We start from the raw sequence: 17,130 nt of genomic DNA, 5'->3' as shown, positions 1-17,130 counted from the left end.
TTCCATCTTTTTACTAATACACTTCCGGTGATAAAGCAGATAGTAGTTCAATGGGTTCATCTCAAATGGGTTCCTGCCACTCCCATGGGAGACCATATGGAGTTTCAAGCTTCTGACATGAGTCTAGGTAGACTGGTTGTCACTGACATCTGGAAGTAAATCTGCAGATCTCTGTTTCTCGTTCTGTATCCCTCACCCTTTAGCATATTTTATTTACAAAAAAAAAAATGGTGGGGGGAGAAGGCAGCATCTCCAAAGAGAACCTTCAAAGCACAGCTATTTCCTTAAGGCTGTATTTCAATACAACGCCTAGCTTCCTTAGCTTCAGAATCTTCCATACAGGTATTCCAGAGCATACAGCTTTCCAATAACAAGTGGAAAACAGTGTATCCATGTCCTAACTAAGGCAACTTGGACAAAAGGAAATTAAGAAACATTACACTAAGCCAAGGAAATTAATGACGAAACTTGAGCTAACCTAGTCACACAGACCTTTGAAAAAGAATCAAGTTAAATATTTATACACTTGGGAGAAGAGTTTTGCTTAAAAAAATATTTGGTACAGTTTCTGTTCAGTAACATTAAGAACACTGTAAAACCACCAGTAAAACAAACTAGGTTCAAATTCCATGCAAACACATGTGCTTTGCAACCTGTAATCAACACCAAGAAATAGCTCCTTTGGAGCTATTAAAATCCTGGAAAGAAATCATAATTATCCCATCTGGGAATACAACTGCTAAAGCCGGAATACCATTAGAACAGTTAGTTTCTAATCACACTTTTCCTATTAATTTGCAAATTTCTTAAACAAATAAATAACATTCCTTATGGATGACAGATTTTAAACAGAGAATACCATAGTGTTTGCCAGAGGCTGGAGGAAACTGCTATAGGACAGAGAGGCTGAGGACTAGAGTGGTAACATTGTTAATATGTACAAGGTATCTGCAAAGATAACAGGCTCTGGTGCTCTTAGTGGAAAAAAGGTAACTAATGAGAGAATGGATATGTTAAGGTAGCTAAAGTGTTCCACTAGTTACAACATGAAAACATCATGCATTAAATTTTTAAAATAAGTTTAATTTAATGCCCATTTCCCATGCCCATTTCTTGAGTGGCTTGTTTATTTTGGTGTTTTGGCTGTTTTGTAATTCTTTGTATACTCTGGAGATTAGACCTCTATCACCTATGTCGTGCGCGAAGATCTTCTCCCATTCTGTGGGTTGCTTTTTTACTTTGTTGATTGTTTCCTTTGCTGTAAAGAAGCTTCTTAGTTTGATGAGGTCCCATTTGTTTATTTTGGTATCAATTTCTACTGCTTTTGGAGTCTTTTTTAGGAAGTGAGGGCCTACCCCTAAGTGTTGCAGTGTGTTTCCAACATTTTCTTCCAAAAGTATGAAGGTTTCTGGATGCAGGTTTAGATCTTTTATCCATTTAGATTTGATCTTAGTATATGGTGAGAGATGTGGGTCTTTTTGTTTCTAGAGGCTATCAACCAGTTGTCCCAACAGCATTTATTGAAGAGACCTTCCCATTTGCCTGGATTATCGTTTGTCCTTTTATCAAAGATTATTTGACTGTATCTGTGTGGGTTCCCTTCTGGTGTTTCTATTCTGCTCCATTGATCTTCCTCTCTATCTTTGTGCCAGTACCAGGCTGTTTTGAGACATTTCACAAAGGAACAATCCCAAATGGCAAATAAACATATGAAAAAATGCTCAAGCTCCCTGGCAATAAGGGAAATTCAAATTAAAACATCAATGAGATACCACCTAACGCCAGTAAGGGTGGCCCACATGAAAAACACCAACAACACTTGCTGGCGAGGTTGCGGGGAAAAAGGAACCCTACTCCACTGCTGGTGGGGCTGCAGATTGGTACAGCCTCTATGGAAATCAGTATGGAGAATATTCAAACAACTCAAAATCGACATACCGTATGACCCAGCTATAGCACTCCTAGGAATATATCCAGAACAATTGTCTTATGAGAAACCAACATGCATTCCTATGTTCATAGCAGCACAATCAGTAATTGCAAAAACATGGAAACAGCCAAAATGCCCATCAGCAGAGGATTGGATAAGAAAGCTATGGTTCATCTACTCCATGGAATACTACTCAGCTATTAAAAAAAAACAAAATGCAGTTCTTTGTGGCCAAATGGGCCAAACTGGAAACCATAATGCTAAGAGAAATGAACCAATCCCAAAAGGTTAGATACCACATGTTTGCCTTAATTTAATATGATATGATGTTAAGCATATCATGTTCTGTTATGGATATTATGTCATTTGTAGTATATAAACTAAAATTGAACTGTGAATGGGGGTTCACAGAAAGTGGTTAAGAAATCGCATTTATTTTTAACATGTTGACTGCTCAATATCATGTCAATTAATTCCATAACGATGTTAATTGTTGCAGATGGTATATTAGTGCTTTTATTTGACTGGGAGGATACTCTGCTGACTCTGCCCTCAGACCAGAGAGGGTCTTCCCAATAAGTAGTTGGACTTGTCTGGACTATGGGATGTTGGACTCTATGCTTGGCAAATTCTTGCAGGGAGGGAATTTCAACTAAACTTGAACTATGGTTATGCAGCGGGGTGAAGGAACCCACCATGGGGTGAGGGTGGGGGAGAGAATCCCAGATTCTATGTAATTACAACACAATGTAATTAATGAATAAATTTAATAAAAAAAATTTAGTGCCCATTGACATGTAGGAGAGCTAAATGGGATGTGAGACAGACTGAACCAGTCTGCGATACATACTGGCAACCATGGCAACCATGGTAGGGGGCAGGTCTGGTGGGGGTTATGCAGAGTTGCCCCAACTAGGCTGCAGCTCCCACTGGTTTGCGTGAGGGCCGAGTATGAAGTGGGCAAGATCAGGCTGGCCTGCAACACCATCGGTTCATGTGGAACACAGGGCTGGAGACAGAACTGACCGAGCAAACGCAACCACCAGCATGTGTGAAAAACTGATTGGGGTGGCGGACAGTGCCGGACCCTATATTGGCAAGAACACACAAGATTCAGGTCTGGGATCACCTCAGACAAAGTTTCTTCGGAGATCCCTCCAACTGAACTGCTGATCTCAGAACCCCAACCATGAAGAGACTATGTCAGCCAGTGGATTCTGAACAGAGGACATCGTGCTTGGAATGGCAAGATTGGCAGCAATCCAGAACTGTTGAACTATCAAAACTGAGCAGGACCCTCAGAGCGCACCCCACAGCAGGGACCTGGGATGGGTGGGAGGCTGGGTAGGGTTTCTCCCTTTGCTTCTCCCCTGACCCCAGATACAGAAGAAAAGAAAGAATATTAGTGCGGAAACTATGGTCTTACCCACTTTCCTGTAACCCTTGACCCTTTGTGCCCTAATCAACTATGTAAGATTATCAAAATAAAAAAAATTTTTAATAAGTTTACATCAAGTTAATTTGGAAGCATATAGTAATATTCTATCAACTCTAATAATTTTGATTAATTTTAAGCAAACTAGGCACCACCAGCAAAAAATGTGGAAAAAATAGCATTTTTATTAATTTCAAAAGTATATTTTGGGGCTCACACCATGGCTGAACAGGCTCATCCTCCATCATGTGGTGACATTATCCCTTATGGAAGCCAGTTCATGTTCCGGCTGCTCTACTTCCAATCCAGCTCTCACATGGCCTGGGAAAGTAGCTGTTACAACCACCGGGAAATGAACCAGCGAATGAAAGATCTTCTCTCCTTCTTCTGTTAGTCTCCCTTTCAAATAAAAATAAATATATATTTTTTAAAAGTATAACTTGAGGCTGACATTGTGGCACAGAAGGTAAAGCTACCCCCTAAAATACCAGCAAACCAAATAGGCACCATTTCACATCCTGGGTGATGCACTTCCAACCCAGCTCTCTGCTATTAAAATTAGAAAATCAGCAGCCAATGGCTCAAGTGTCTGGGCCGCTACCATCTATATGGGAAGCCTAGATGAAGATTCTGGCTTCACAAGGAGACCATGGGGGAAATGGAGTGCCTTCGGAGGCCAAGAACTCTGAGGTCACCCACCCCCATTTGGATCTACCACATGGGATGGAAGAAGCCCAATTCCTGCCTTGCAGGATCCAAGGTCATCAGAGCAACAACCAGGATCCCTGAGTGGTCCGCAGAAACAGAAGAACAGTAAACTTCCTTCGGGACTAAGGAGAGGAGCTTTCTCTGGTCCTTGCCTGCTTCCAACTTTGGGTCCCCACCCTCTCTCCTAACGACCATCAGGATCGCTCCAGAAACCCCTCAAAACAAACAAACATACAAACAAACTAGAATAGATAGAGAACAACAAGGAAAGCTTAGAATCAGACAGGAAATGGTCAGCGGGGATGCACTTATACCTCACTGGGTGGGACACAAAGATTAGTTACTCCTCACTGGGGTATTGAAGATTTCTCTGCACACCCCTCCTAATACTGTTCACCTAAACTGTTGACATACGTCTTGTTCTAGAGTTAGACTACCCAAAAACAGCCAGGTTCAGAGAAATCATGCTTCAATGCTATAAACTGCTAAATACTAAAATTAAAATAGACATGAGACAGTTGAATGGCAATTTATAGCCATTTTAAGGTGTATAGAACATGGTTGAATATAAACCAAAATTGAAATGTCTATGAAGAAGTCACAGGTTGTGGTTGAGAACCTGCATTTTCCTATTATCATATTGGTTAATCAATACCATGTCAATTAATGCCATAATGTTGTAATTGGTTGTAAATATTATGTTGGGGTTTTCAATTGATTGGATGATACTCTGCTGGCTCTACCTTCAGACCAGAGATGATTTCACCAAGAAACTATTGAACTTACCAGGACAATAAGATGCTGGACTGTATGCTTGGTAAATACCTCCAATGAAAGAATCTCAACTGAATTTGAACTATGGAAATGCAACAAGATGGAGCAATCCACCGTGGGGGGAGGGTTTGGGGAGGGGTGGGGGAATCCCAGTGTATATAAAAATGTGCCACATATTGCAATGTAATTAATAAAAAATAAAGTATCAAAAAAAAATTCTGGCTTCAGCCTGGCTGTGCAGCCACTGGGGTAGTGAGCCAGTGGATGGATGGAATCAATCAATCTCTTCCTCACTCATCCTGCCCCTCTCTAACTCTTCCAAAAAAATGAATCACGTTTTGTTTTGTTTTACACTGTATCTTTTGGCCCAGATACCTCACTTTTCAGTTCTTTATCCAAGACATAAGAAAGCATGTTCACACAAACATCAAGAATGTAGTAGCCTTGTTTACTGTAACTAAAACTAGAAACAACCCATATACTAACAAGAGAAGCAATAAGCTTAAATGTAATAATTCATTCAAGGGAAGTCTACTTAGCACTAAAATGGAATAAACTAAGCATGTCATAACATGTGTGAAATTCTGGAAATTATTCTGAGATAAAGAAGCTGGACACGAGAGTACATACTACAGAATTTCATTTTGTGAAGTTTCAGAAAATGCAAAGTCAATGCATAATGAAAGCTATCAGAAAGTCAGCGATCTCCAGCTGGGGGACAGCTGCCTGGGGGGAGTGGAGTGAGGGAAATGAAGAGCTTTGAATGTGCTGAATCTTGATGCAGGGGGCAGCTTCACCAGTGTACACATTTGTCAAAAGGTCCATAGATTCCACATACTGTAATGTTCACCTCAGAATCACAATTGTAACAACAAAATTCCAAGTAGTACAGCGCTATGGAGAGTAATGGCAGAATTGAGGTTGTATTTCCAGCTGGGTGAGGAGCACAGGTTGCTGGTACGTGCTGTGTTCACTTTCCATATAGTTGACATTTCCAAGATAAGCTGAGTAATACGTGTCACTAAAATATACATTGAAATTCTTCATGTCTTCACACTCTCTCAGTAAGCTTTCTCTCTGCAAAAGAAGTTTCTAAATAGCCACAGAAATCCCATGACTGTGCTTCACATGGTGAATTTTAAGTGGACTCATTATCTTCTCCAGCTCCCCTCATCCCCACACCAGCAATAGCTCCTATCTAAGGAGTCATGGGGGAAAACATGATATGGTTGTCTCAACTACCACCAGATCCCAAATCAATTCCCCTCTGGACCCTCGAGTTTTGCTATAAGCAAATACTGCTACAGATGGAGAAATCACAACTCTATCCACTGGGGTAAACAATTTTCTTGACAGAGCTAAACCTTAGCCTTTGTTCTATTTTCCAAACCAGTGTTTCTTATATGCCAATGAGAAAAATGAAAATGTGTTTTCTGGAATCTTGATTTAAAAAAAAAATCTTCAAAGCTTTTAAACGTCTGATTTCTCAGCTATTTAAAATACTCTCTCAAGCTCAGAAAATGATGCTAAGCGCAGTTAGGTCAAGACTGTCTTGATAGAATCTAGTAAGCAAACTCAAATATTGGTAGCTGCCTATTCTCTAGGGTCAACCTAAGATAAACACTGAAATTAAGTAAAAGCTCCAAAATTTACAAATTCAAAGTCTCTACATAGAAATCTTTTTACTAACATTTATTTGTGTACATTTCCTGCTAAATTCCAAGGGAAAAAATTAGAAGATACTAAGCAGTAAACGCCCAGAAAGCGATCTTTGGTACTAGCATATTCCATCATGCACTCATTCATTCAACCATCCAGTAAATGATTGCGTGCCCACTCGTACCAGATGTTCTTGTAGGGGTTAGAGAAAAGGCAGGGAACAAAACAAGTGTGTGCTTACAGTTCAGTACAAGGAGACAGGCTTATCCAAAGGGTTCAAGTTAAGCAGCATGGAGGAGTATACACGGGAAGAAAGGGAGGAGGATATAGAGACTACTATGTAATACACTTGGTCAGAAAAAGTCCCTCATTTACTCTGTCAACAAGCCTGAAGACTGTGGAGCTTCAGAACTCCAGTTACAGAAGTGCCCCAAGTGCAATGGTCCTGCAGTTGATGGCAGAGCAGCTGCAGTGAGTTAAGGCAAGGGCTACAGAAGATGGACGGGAGAGGTAACTTATACACTCATTTTCAGGGTGAGAGAGAGGAGCCACTGGACGATAGAGCAGAAATGACGCTGTGTGATGCGTGGTTTACAGATTGCTAGTTGGGCGAGAAACCAGTAGAACAAAGGCATGAAACAGAAAGACCAGTTCAATTTTACAGGATCACAATGCATCCAGGGGTAAGTTTTAACTTGCTTTGTTTATTCTAATTTCATTGTATGAGTGAATATTTCAATATTAAAATACGAGTCAATTGAATTACCCTTCTGTTTGTCACTGGCTTGAGAAACTAGTTTTAGTAAGCAAGAATCTTCATGCTTTTCAGGGTCTAGTTTGACCATGTGTAGTACCTTCGTGTCATTACTCTAACAGGTTAATAAAATAAAAACTTCTAATTTCCAAAATTATCATACTTTCTAAAGTATTTCTTCACAAGTTTCAGAAAACATCATAATCTGCACACTAAATACAAAAGGCCTAATATCCCTGAAGTTACAATCCTTATGAAAGCTAAACTGATTGAACATGTATTGCAAAACAAAATCCATCAACACTCTGCCAGACATCAGTTGTGTAGTGGAACACAATCACTCGAGCTGTAGGTTCCTTAAGTTCAGTGAAGAGCCTGCCCAACCACAGCCTCCCCCGAATCATGCTGCTATATTAAAAGCTGTGTAGAAAAATCAGCGCGCATTACATACCTTTCAGGACTTTCAGCCGTACTTGTGTTATTAATTGGTTTGAGAGGGTATTTGAAACACACGCTTTCCTGAACACTGGGTGATTTCACCCCACGCTCAGAGCACTCTAATAAATTAAATCATCCTGGCTGTGTCATGAATCGCAGCTGGCACACTGGAGGACTGCTCTTTGATGATGAGCAAGCAATACAAAACAAGATGTTGATTTCACTCTTTAGAATATTACTGAGCAGGCTTTTTAAAGCAAAAGCTAACGTTACAATAAAGTTCACCCTCGTTTTGCAAAACCTGAACTCAATTGCCAAAAAACTCTTGGGTTTCGTCTTCCCAAATAGCAGGTAACATCTACAGCAGAAAGGGTGCTGAGGAAGGGGCGGGAGACGCTCCTTAAAGACATTATCCAGCTACTTACTAACCAGTGAGGTTTGATGGGAGTGGGGTTCCCTTAACCACTTACAACCCAGCGACTGGACTGGTTTCCACCCACAGCTGAACATTGTCAGCTCTGCCTCGATCAAGTGCTACTAATGAGCAGGACGCTCTCCCTCTTGGGAGACAGGCCACCTTCCCAGCACACACTACCCCCATCTGTCCATCGCTCTTTCCCCTTCAATTACAAACTCCTGCTTCTTGTTACAGAACGCTTTTTTTTCCTTGCTTTTGTTATTCAAAATACCTTAAAGCTTTTCTGGGATAAAGACAGAAATAAATTAAAGATTTCTTTCTCTAGGTCTGAATTTAAATCCAGTAGGCAGTGAGAAATGGTGAAATGGGTATATGGGTGTCTAAGATGTCAAGATTTCTCTATAAGCGACAATAATAAAGAACAAAATACTACAGCGATCTGAGAAGTGCGTCTGTGAGTCTGTCTTTCGGGGCAAAGGGAAGCAATCAGGGAGAAGCTCAATAGAGGCAGCCGCCCACCCCCGCCCCTTACCAACCCCTTCCCAATCCACTGCAGGGTTGGCGCTTGCCAGAACGCTCGTCGCCCCCCTCCCCAGGACAGCTTCCCGACAACAGAGCAAAGGACCTAAGGCCGGTCGGTCAGTCGAGGCAGGCAGAAGGAGGGATGCGGATGAAGATGAGGAGGGGTCGACTAGAGGGAAGCAACCTAAGGAACGGCGCGCGAGCGAGGCCGGATGAAACCGCTGCCCCAGATGAAAAGGCAGGGCCCGGCTGCCGAGACTTACCTGGAACAGTCAAGGTAGAGGATGCCGCTGGCACCTCTGGCCTCTCCTCCTCTGCCTCCTCCCGCTGCCTTTGCTGCTGCTGCTGCTGGATAAGACTGAGATCGGAGCGGCTGAGTTCGGCTCTGGCGACCGCGGGCACCAGCCTCGCCTTCAGCAGCACCGCGGCCAGGCCGAGGAGCAGGGTGCAGGGGACGCGCCGGCAGAACCTCGCCATGGCCGAGAGCCAGAGGGCCGCGGCGGCATATTGCGGGGCTCCGGGCGGCGGCGGGCGCTCGCTCGCTCCCCCTCGCGCCGTCTGCACGCACAGCCTCGCGGCGACGCGGAGGCCGAGGAGGCGGCGCGGGCGGAGGCAGCGGCTGCGGCGAGTTGGTACCCACGCGCACGTGACGCGCGGGCCGGGGAGGGGCGAGCCGGCGGCGCCAGGCAGCTCCGGAACGCAAGGGTACCGAGAGCCGCTCCGATTAACTAGCAGACCTTCTGGTGGTCACCACCGACCATTGCAGTGGAAAATGTGCAGAAAGTAGAATAAAATTCTCTCCACTGGGCCTCCGAGTAGAAAAGGAGGCACACAGATGACGCTCATCACAGCGCTTCCTGTGGCAACAAGATATCAGAAACCCAGGGTCTCCTCACCGGATAAGCTCTGCTGCATCCCATCCAGGAATGCATCTTGACTAACTGTAGTTGGCTTACACTTGACATTTGTTAAAAACCTCGCTAAGTACTGAGATCTTTGTCCCAGCAGGCTTTTAGTCAGGTGCTTGTAATAACTGAGATACAGTCCTTATCTGCTAAAACCGCACCAACTGGAGAGGGAGTGCAGCTTTAATCCAGATTGATTGGTTGCAACTGGAGAAGCTGCCCCGTGATTGCATGGACTTGGGGGAAATTGACCATCTGGTGTATGCAATCAAGTTGTGAGTCGCTGGGAAAGATGAGATTAGAAAGAAGAGTAAGCGTGGCTCACATAGGCAGGAGCAGCCAGTCCTCTACAAAGGGGTAGGGGTGGGAGACTGGGAGTGTCAGGAGCTCTTCCAGCTCTACATATGTTAACTACTGTAATAAGCTTGGATGCTGTGCTAGGAAATGGAGATATAAACTACAGGTGTTGATGAAAACAATAGGATGCTGGACTGTGCCATGTTTATGCTTACAATGTCATGAAACACTTAAATGATGGACTTGGGGGTATTGCTGAAGGACTATACTGTTGTAAAAATAAGGGGGGGATAGGGCCTGGCACGATAGCGTGGTGGTTAAAGTCCTCACCTTGCATGTGCCGGGATCCCATGTGGGCGCCGGTTCTAATTCCTGGTGGCCCGCTTCCCATCCAGCTCCCTGCTTGTGGCCTGGGAAAGCAGTTGAGGACGGCCCTAAGCCTTGGGGCCCTGCACCTTCTTGGGACACCCGGAAGAGCTCCTGGCTCCTGGCTTCAGATTGGCTCAGCTCCTGCCATTGCTGCCACTTGGGGAGTGAATCATCAGACGGAAGATCTTCCTCTCTGTCTATCCGCCTTTCCAATAAAATCTTAAAAAGGGGGGGAGGGGGTAGAAATGGTGGGAGTGGGGGTAATTGTGGGGGTAATTGTATCATGAAAAGTATAAATTTTTTTAAAAAATCAGGAAAGAGACTCTCAATCAGTTGTGTATTTCAAAAGGCCCACTTTGCTATCCATATGGAAGATGTTTTAGAAGGTGCTAGATTAGAAACAAAACTTTCATATCCTCAGTCTAGAAACATTTGCAAAAACTCATTAAGAGATGTCCAAGACCTGTGAAACTCTTTAAGGGTACAGTCAACCCAGACGGTTGGCCGGGGTGGTGGGGTGGGAGCAGTGAACATTCCTAGAGAAAATCCAAGTTGCCAGGTTGAGATTTCGGGGAGCCACCCAAGACACTGTCAGTGGAACTGGTGATGCAGATTGCATGACAGGACTAGAGCAATGGGCCCTGCTCCGTCCGTTGCAGTCTCCAGTATCATTGTGTAACAAAAATGACACCTGACTGTGCCATTACTCATTTACCATTCAATTTGAATCAGTCAATGCGCTGAGTGCGCTGTCCCTGTTGGGGGAGATGAACTTGGCACAGTGACGGTGTCTGTGCCCCTGTGTTCTGTCTCTCAATGGCAACTGATACCATGGTGACAGTCCTACCTGCTTGGCTTGCTGCCCACAGGTCTGCTAGGTAACGGTTTGGCTCTGGGCCACTTTTGTCTGTAAACCTATGCAAGTAACAGGGGCAAGGCTACGTGCATGTGCACATGTGCGTGTGTAGATGGGAGGCTGTGTGTGGCTGTGTGTGTGTGTGTGTGTGTGGCTGTGTGTGTGGCTGTGTGTGTGCAACCACTGCCAGGACGCAAAGGCAGACATTGCCTCCAGTCCCACCATCATTTGGGACAAGTGGCTGGTTCCTGTGCCTTTCTCACCATCCATGTGAGTAAAGGAGATAGAAACCCACAGAAAGTTCTGAGTTGTTCTCTAGCCTGTCAGAATCTGAATCTGCTTGTCCTGGGCCCTAAGCCCGAGACACATAGTCCTTTTCTAATCTTTGCCCTTCTCGTGTATATCCCTCTCGATATTTTCAACTTGCTGGAAAAGATAGAATTTTGAATCAGAGAAAATTACTCTGAAGCCAGCGTTGTCACTGAGCAGGCTTAGTGGTCACCTACCATGTCAGCATCCAATATGGGTACCAGTTTATGTCCCAAATGTTCCACTTCTAGCCCAGCTCCCTACTAATGCACCTCAAAAAGCAGTGGAAGATGGCCCAACAGTTTTTGCCCCTGCCATTCATGTAGGAGGTTCGAAGGAAGCTCCTGGCTCCTGGCTACAGCCTTCCCAACCCTGCAGTTATCTGGGGAGTGAAATCATAGATGGACACCTCTCTGTGATTCTCATTATCGCTGTGTAACTGATTCTCAAATAAATGAATGAATCTGTTTTAAATGAAGAGAAAATTATTCTTTAGTTGAGGCTATGAAAATAGTGTCTATCTTGCTATAAAGTATGGTAATAATAGCGTCTTACACACTTTATCCCATACCCTCAGAGCAGCTTTACAAATCAGCTTCCTTATCCTATTTAGTGCCTGAAAACAAAGAGGACAAGCAAGGCTTGTGTCTTATCCAGGGCCACACTGGTGTTTACATGAGTTTACTCTTCTGCACTATTTGGAACTTCTACCACAAGCTTAGCTTTACAGTGATTTTTATTTAACAAAAACAAATTATACAGGCCAATGCTTACTTAGAAAATAGATGTCAAGGTAAGCCTCTCGCCCTAAACAGCGCTGTTCCATCCTTGCTTTGCCTCCTGTGGGAGCAAGAGCGTCGTGGGCAGAGGGCGGAGGGCAGTGAGCCTTCATTAATCTCTTCAGGCTGTTTTGGCGGATTCTCTTCTAAGTTACCGCTGCTCCTGGGGAGAAGAGAAGAGAAAATGGAAATGACTCCAAAAACCTGACTGTTGGATCAGAAGGAAAGGAATGCTGCCAGGATATCTGAGTCTTGCCTGTGGTGGCCACATCATGTTTAATATATCAGAAACAGATCTTCACAAGGCAAAACCACCAAAGGGCAGCCCAAACAGAGGGTAGCCAAATATTTCCCACACCATGGACTGTTTAAGGAGAGTTTTGTCAACCTTAAACGTTAAAATGGTTTTTAAATGTCCTACAATTCATTTAGTTTATGTTTAATTTCTGTGCAACATAAAAAAAGCCATGTTATCTGATGCTGTCAAGACTAGTGGTGAATCACAAAGCTGGTCAAGAGATGTGCAAATCAATATATCTTACATGTGTGTTGTACTACTTGTTTAACCTTAAAATGACTAAATGTATACTCATACACCAATGTTTTGATTGATGGGTAAGACCTGTTTCTTTGCACATATAACTACATCTTAGTGTGTGAAGTAATGAACAGCAACAATAATTCACCCTCACAATTTACCGTTTTGGTTTAAGTTGTGGGAATTTTTAAAGACCCTTGACAAGTAAACTGAGGGTTAAGTACTTTTTTTCAATTTTTCCCCAAGCTTTCACAATTTTTCCACACATTTATTGTTACATTATTGTTTTATTTACACAGGAAAAAATATACTTCCTTCAAGCTTATATTCCATTCATTCATTATAAACACATCAGGCTAGCAAAAATAGAAGCTTGTGAACAAATATAACTGGCTTTTGGCACATGCACAAACCAGCTGGTGTGTATAAAACCAGGTGGACAGTCAGGAAAATGTATCCTGCTAATTATGTGTGCTTTAAATGTCAATCTATGTATTTTACAAAGGAAAGGGAAATGCCAGTTAAATGCCACTTAATCCAAGAAGTTGTTTACCAAGGCACAAGCCATAATAATATTCATACTTCATACATCATAAACATTAATGCTAGAAAGACTTCAGTTTTAGTAAAATACTACAAAAACTATTAGAAACCAAAGTATGTACTTGTTCCTCATGCAAAATCTATTGGAACTTCCCCATTGTTATTATCAGAAAATATGAAAATCCTTGCATGATTAAGAAAATCTTTTACATTGTTTCCAAACAACCTGTGCTCACCCTTGCAATATTTCCTGCATAAAGACACACTTTCTCTCTCTCATTCCTGAGAAAGATATCTTTCCTGCTTCTATGAACCAGACGTATTTGGGTCGCCTTGGCTTTTTGACATGCATGAGCTCTTCCTGGAATTCTGTCTCCTCATTCATTAACTGGCAAGTCCACATAGAGCCTAAAGGGGCTCATTTAGATATTACCTTGTATGTGGTGCATTTCCTGATGCCCTTGGGTTTGAGTAGGTGCCCTTGCTATGAATTTGGGTGACACACATTTGCCTTTACGAACCTATTCCTTCTAGGCATTTCCTTGCCTATCCTCACTAGTGAAAGTTTCACAAGGAGTAGGACCATACATGGCTGTATCCCCCAGCTCCTGTCACAAGGCCTGATACTGATTGTGTGAGTGGCCCCTTGGTGATTAAATCAACGGATTGCTTATTTAGAAGTGGGACTGTTGGTTTAGAGTACACATGCTGGAATCAGACTGTTCTGGTATTTATATAGTATTCTAGATCTCAGATTCCTCACCTGTATAGCAGGAGAAATAGCAGCAGGCAAAAGAGGTAACAAAGTGAGATAACAGTTTGTGACCATAGGAACTCTTCAGTGTCAGCTATAACTTCTTGTGCAGAAGTTATTTATGGTTCTGTTGCATTTTGTATGTATTTTATATGCACAGAAAATTTCATGTTATGTGTTGTCAATTCCCATTTTTCTCAATAATTCCGATCTATGAAGTCACCTCACACTGGATTTGCACTGAACCACTTGCTCCTTAGGATAATACAGAGTTGGCTCCCTGTGACCTTCAAACAACTATAGGTTCATGATCTGATCTCTAATGTCATCTTGTTTTCTGTGTGTTTATGTTGAAACACACTTTCTTTAAGTTAGTGGTTAGTCAACACCGAACTCATGCCAACAGCATAATACTTGCATGAACAAAGCCAAGATAACACATATTTTCTCTTTAAAGTACATCACGGGCTCTTTATACTTAATGTCACAGACAGAAACTAAGTGTTTGGAGAACAAAACCTTGCTAGGCCATTCTGTATGAGGCAACATTCCACCAAAATCCCTCCAATGTGAGTGTTGTTCTTAAGATAACAGGTTTCACTGCTGGAGGTCAGTGGGCATAGTCATCAACAGGCAGAGGACAGAGACAGACTAGTGCCAGGTATCTGAGAAAGGGAGCTGAAAGGGAGGAGTACAGTACTGGTCAGGTCCATGCCTGGCAAGGCCGGAGCCCCAAGGTAATTGGTCACAAGTTCTACTCCACTCTGTTCCCTTTTTCTGGGCATGCAGTGATCCACCTGAGGACCTCCTGGCTGGGAGAGTTATTGTCAGTAAAACAAAGCCCACAAAATTAAATCGATATGAAATATGGTTCCCCAAATGAATAAAAAGTGTAAGGACATGAATTGAATTGTCCTCTAAGAGGAAAGCTCTTCCCTGCCACTTTCAAAAACTTCTGTCTTTTCTTTTCTCACTACATGTCATGCCTTCTTCAAACCCTGATTCATGCTGCTATAATCATGGCCCATAAGGACAGACAGCACTGTAGCACTATGCTTGGAGACCACTTTATGAAACAAATCCTCTCTTTCTCTTTCTCCCTCCCTCTCACTCACACACAAGCAACTGTAAGAAATCTGGCACTCGGCAGACAACAAAATGCTTGTCTGCAGTGTGCAAGCTAAAGGAGAAACATCAGCATGGTGTAACATAGAAACGTCACAGGTATTGATGGGGGGGCTTATACATACATTCTAGCATGTGAGAACACTTGGAAGTATGCAAATTTTGAATAATTGAGATAAACTGCATATATGTGTGTATATTTAGTTTTGTTTAAGAAAGTTTAGATGAAATAAAGTATAGGGAAGTCAAATATTTCTGGAAAAATGAAATAATAGTATGACTTTAGACTTTATCATTACTGACAAAGAAGTTTCAAAGTGTACTATATAACAATAACTTGAGCTATACATACTCATGCCTCTAACCCCCATGAGAAGAATTTCTAGATGAAGTTGATTATCACAGTGAAAAGGCCTGTGCTGGGCAGAATAATGTCCCCTAAAAAATGTCCATAATATTGTTTTCACCACAACCTGTAACTACATTGAGAGGTGTTTAATAAGAGCATAGAGATGAAGAGATCATCTTGCTTAGCCTGGTGGATAGCATCTAATAATAAAAGCAATTGTACTTCCATATACTTAGAGTGAACAATCCAAAAATGACACTAAGAAAACAATTCTAATTACGATAGTACCTCAAAGATAATTTGGAAGGGAGTCAATTTAACAAAAAAGTCCAAAGTATATACTCTGAAAATTATAAATATTAATGATGCAAAAGAAGATTGAACTAATGGAAAAACATGTTCATAAATTGAAAAACTTAATATTGTTCACACAGTAGTACTCTGAAAATTGAACTACAGAATCAGTACAAGACTTTATGGTATCCCAGCTGATTACTTTGCAAAAATGGACAAGTTGATTCTAAAATTCTTCTGGCCTTGCATGGCACTCTGTGTAGCAAAAACGATGTATGTGGTTCTCTTCATATTAAACACTCAAAATGGACAAACATAAAAACAGGAAACATAAGTGGTTGCTTAGGACTGAGGAAGTGAAAGATGGGATACAAATGATAGCACAAGGGTACGAGGTCTCTCTTTATGGTGATGAAAATGTTCTGAAATTGTGATCATTGTAAATGTCCGTTAATATAGTAATGAACTGGGCGCCCGATACGATAGCGTGGTGGTTAAAGTCCTCACCTTGCACGTCCTGGGATCCCATATGGTCACCGGTTCTAATCCTGGTGGCCCTGCTTCCCATCCAACTCCCTGCCTGTGGCCTGGGAAAGCAGCCGAGGACGGCCCTAAGCCTTGGGACTCTGCACCTTCTTGGGACACCCGGAAGAGCTCCTGGCTCCTGGCTTCAGATTGGCTCAGCTCCAGCCGTTGCAGCCACTTGGGGAGTGAATCATCGGATTGAAGATCCTCTCTGTATATCCGCCTTTCCAATAAAAACAAATATATAGAAATGAACTACACACTTTAAAAAGGAAAAAATTGAATGGTATGTGATTTGTAGATCAATAAAACTGCCATAACACTAAAAACAACCTCCTCCCCCAAAATGAGAATTAACACTGTATGATTTGGAAAATTCTCTGCATATTCAGGCTGTGAGAGATGCTGAAAATAAGATACTTGCTGTCAAACGGTTAGCTCTAGAGAAAATACAGGCAATGGCCTAATGATTTTCTCTCAAGGAATTTAGCATGTAACTCATACATCCCCTCAGACAATTCAAGAGAAACTGAAAATAGAGGTGGGGTTACTTAGGGCTGTGAAGAAACCTCTTGCTACTGGAGTGAACAATCACACTATAGACAGGCTGCTGTGAATTTTCAGTAGAAGCACTACCAACTCAATCTGAAAAAAGGAGTACAGCAAAAATGCAAAAAAGGTGTTGGATTTACACAATTGTATTGGCAGGAACAAGATGACAACATGACTGAGTTACAAAAACGCACTACATTTGGAGCGAAAAAAACAGATGACCCAGAGTGTTGGGCCATAAGCCACAGGAATTATTCACAGCCCTTAAAACTACATGGAGAACCCAACTGGATTTTG

General features: G+C 42.4%; 1 protein-coding gene across 1 annotated transcript in view; it reads right to left on the bottom strand.

The window, feature by feature from the left end:
* Nucleotides 1–9,207, bottom strand: part of FAM171B (family with sequence similarity 171 member B) — an 81,790-nt gene extending 72,583 nt beyond the window's left edge. Inside the window, exon 1 of the mRNA XM_004576989.2 lies at nucleotides 8,902–9,207. Within this exon, the coding sequence (XP_004577046.2) occupies nucleotides 8,902–9,115 (214 nt within the window). The 5' untranslated portion in view covers nucleotides 9,116–9,207. The remainder of the gene's footprint in view (nucleotides 1–8,901) is intronic.
* Nucleotides 9,208–17,130: the final 7,923 nt, after the last annotated feature.

Source organism: Ochotona princeps, chromosome 5 (genome assembly GCF_030435755.1).
Source record: "Ochotona princeps isolate mOchPri1 chromosome 5, mOchPri1.hap1, whole genome shotgun sequence".
NCBI classification, from domain to species: domain Eukaryota; kingdom Metazoa; phylum Chordata; class Mammalia; order Lagomorpha; family Ochotonidae; genus Ochotona; species Ochotona princeps.
This window is presented reverse-complemented; position numbering and strand designations above follow the sequence as displayed.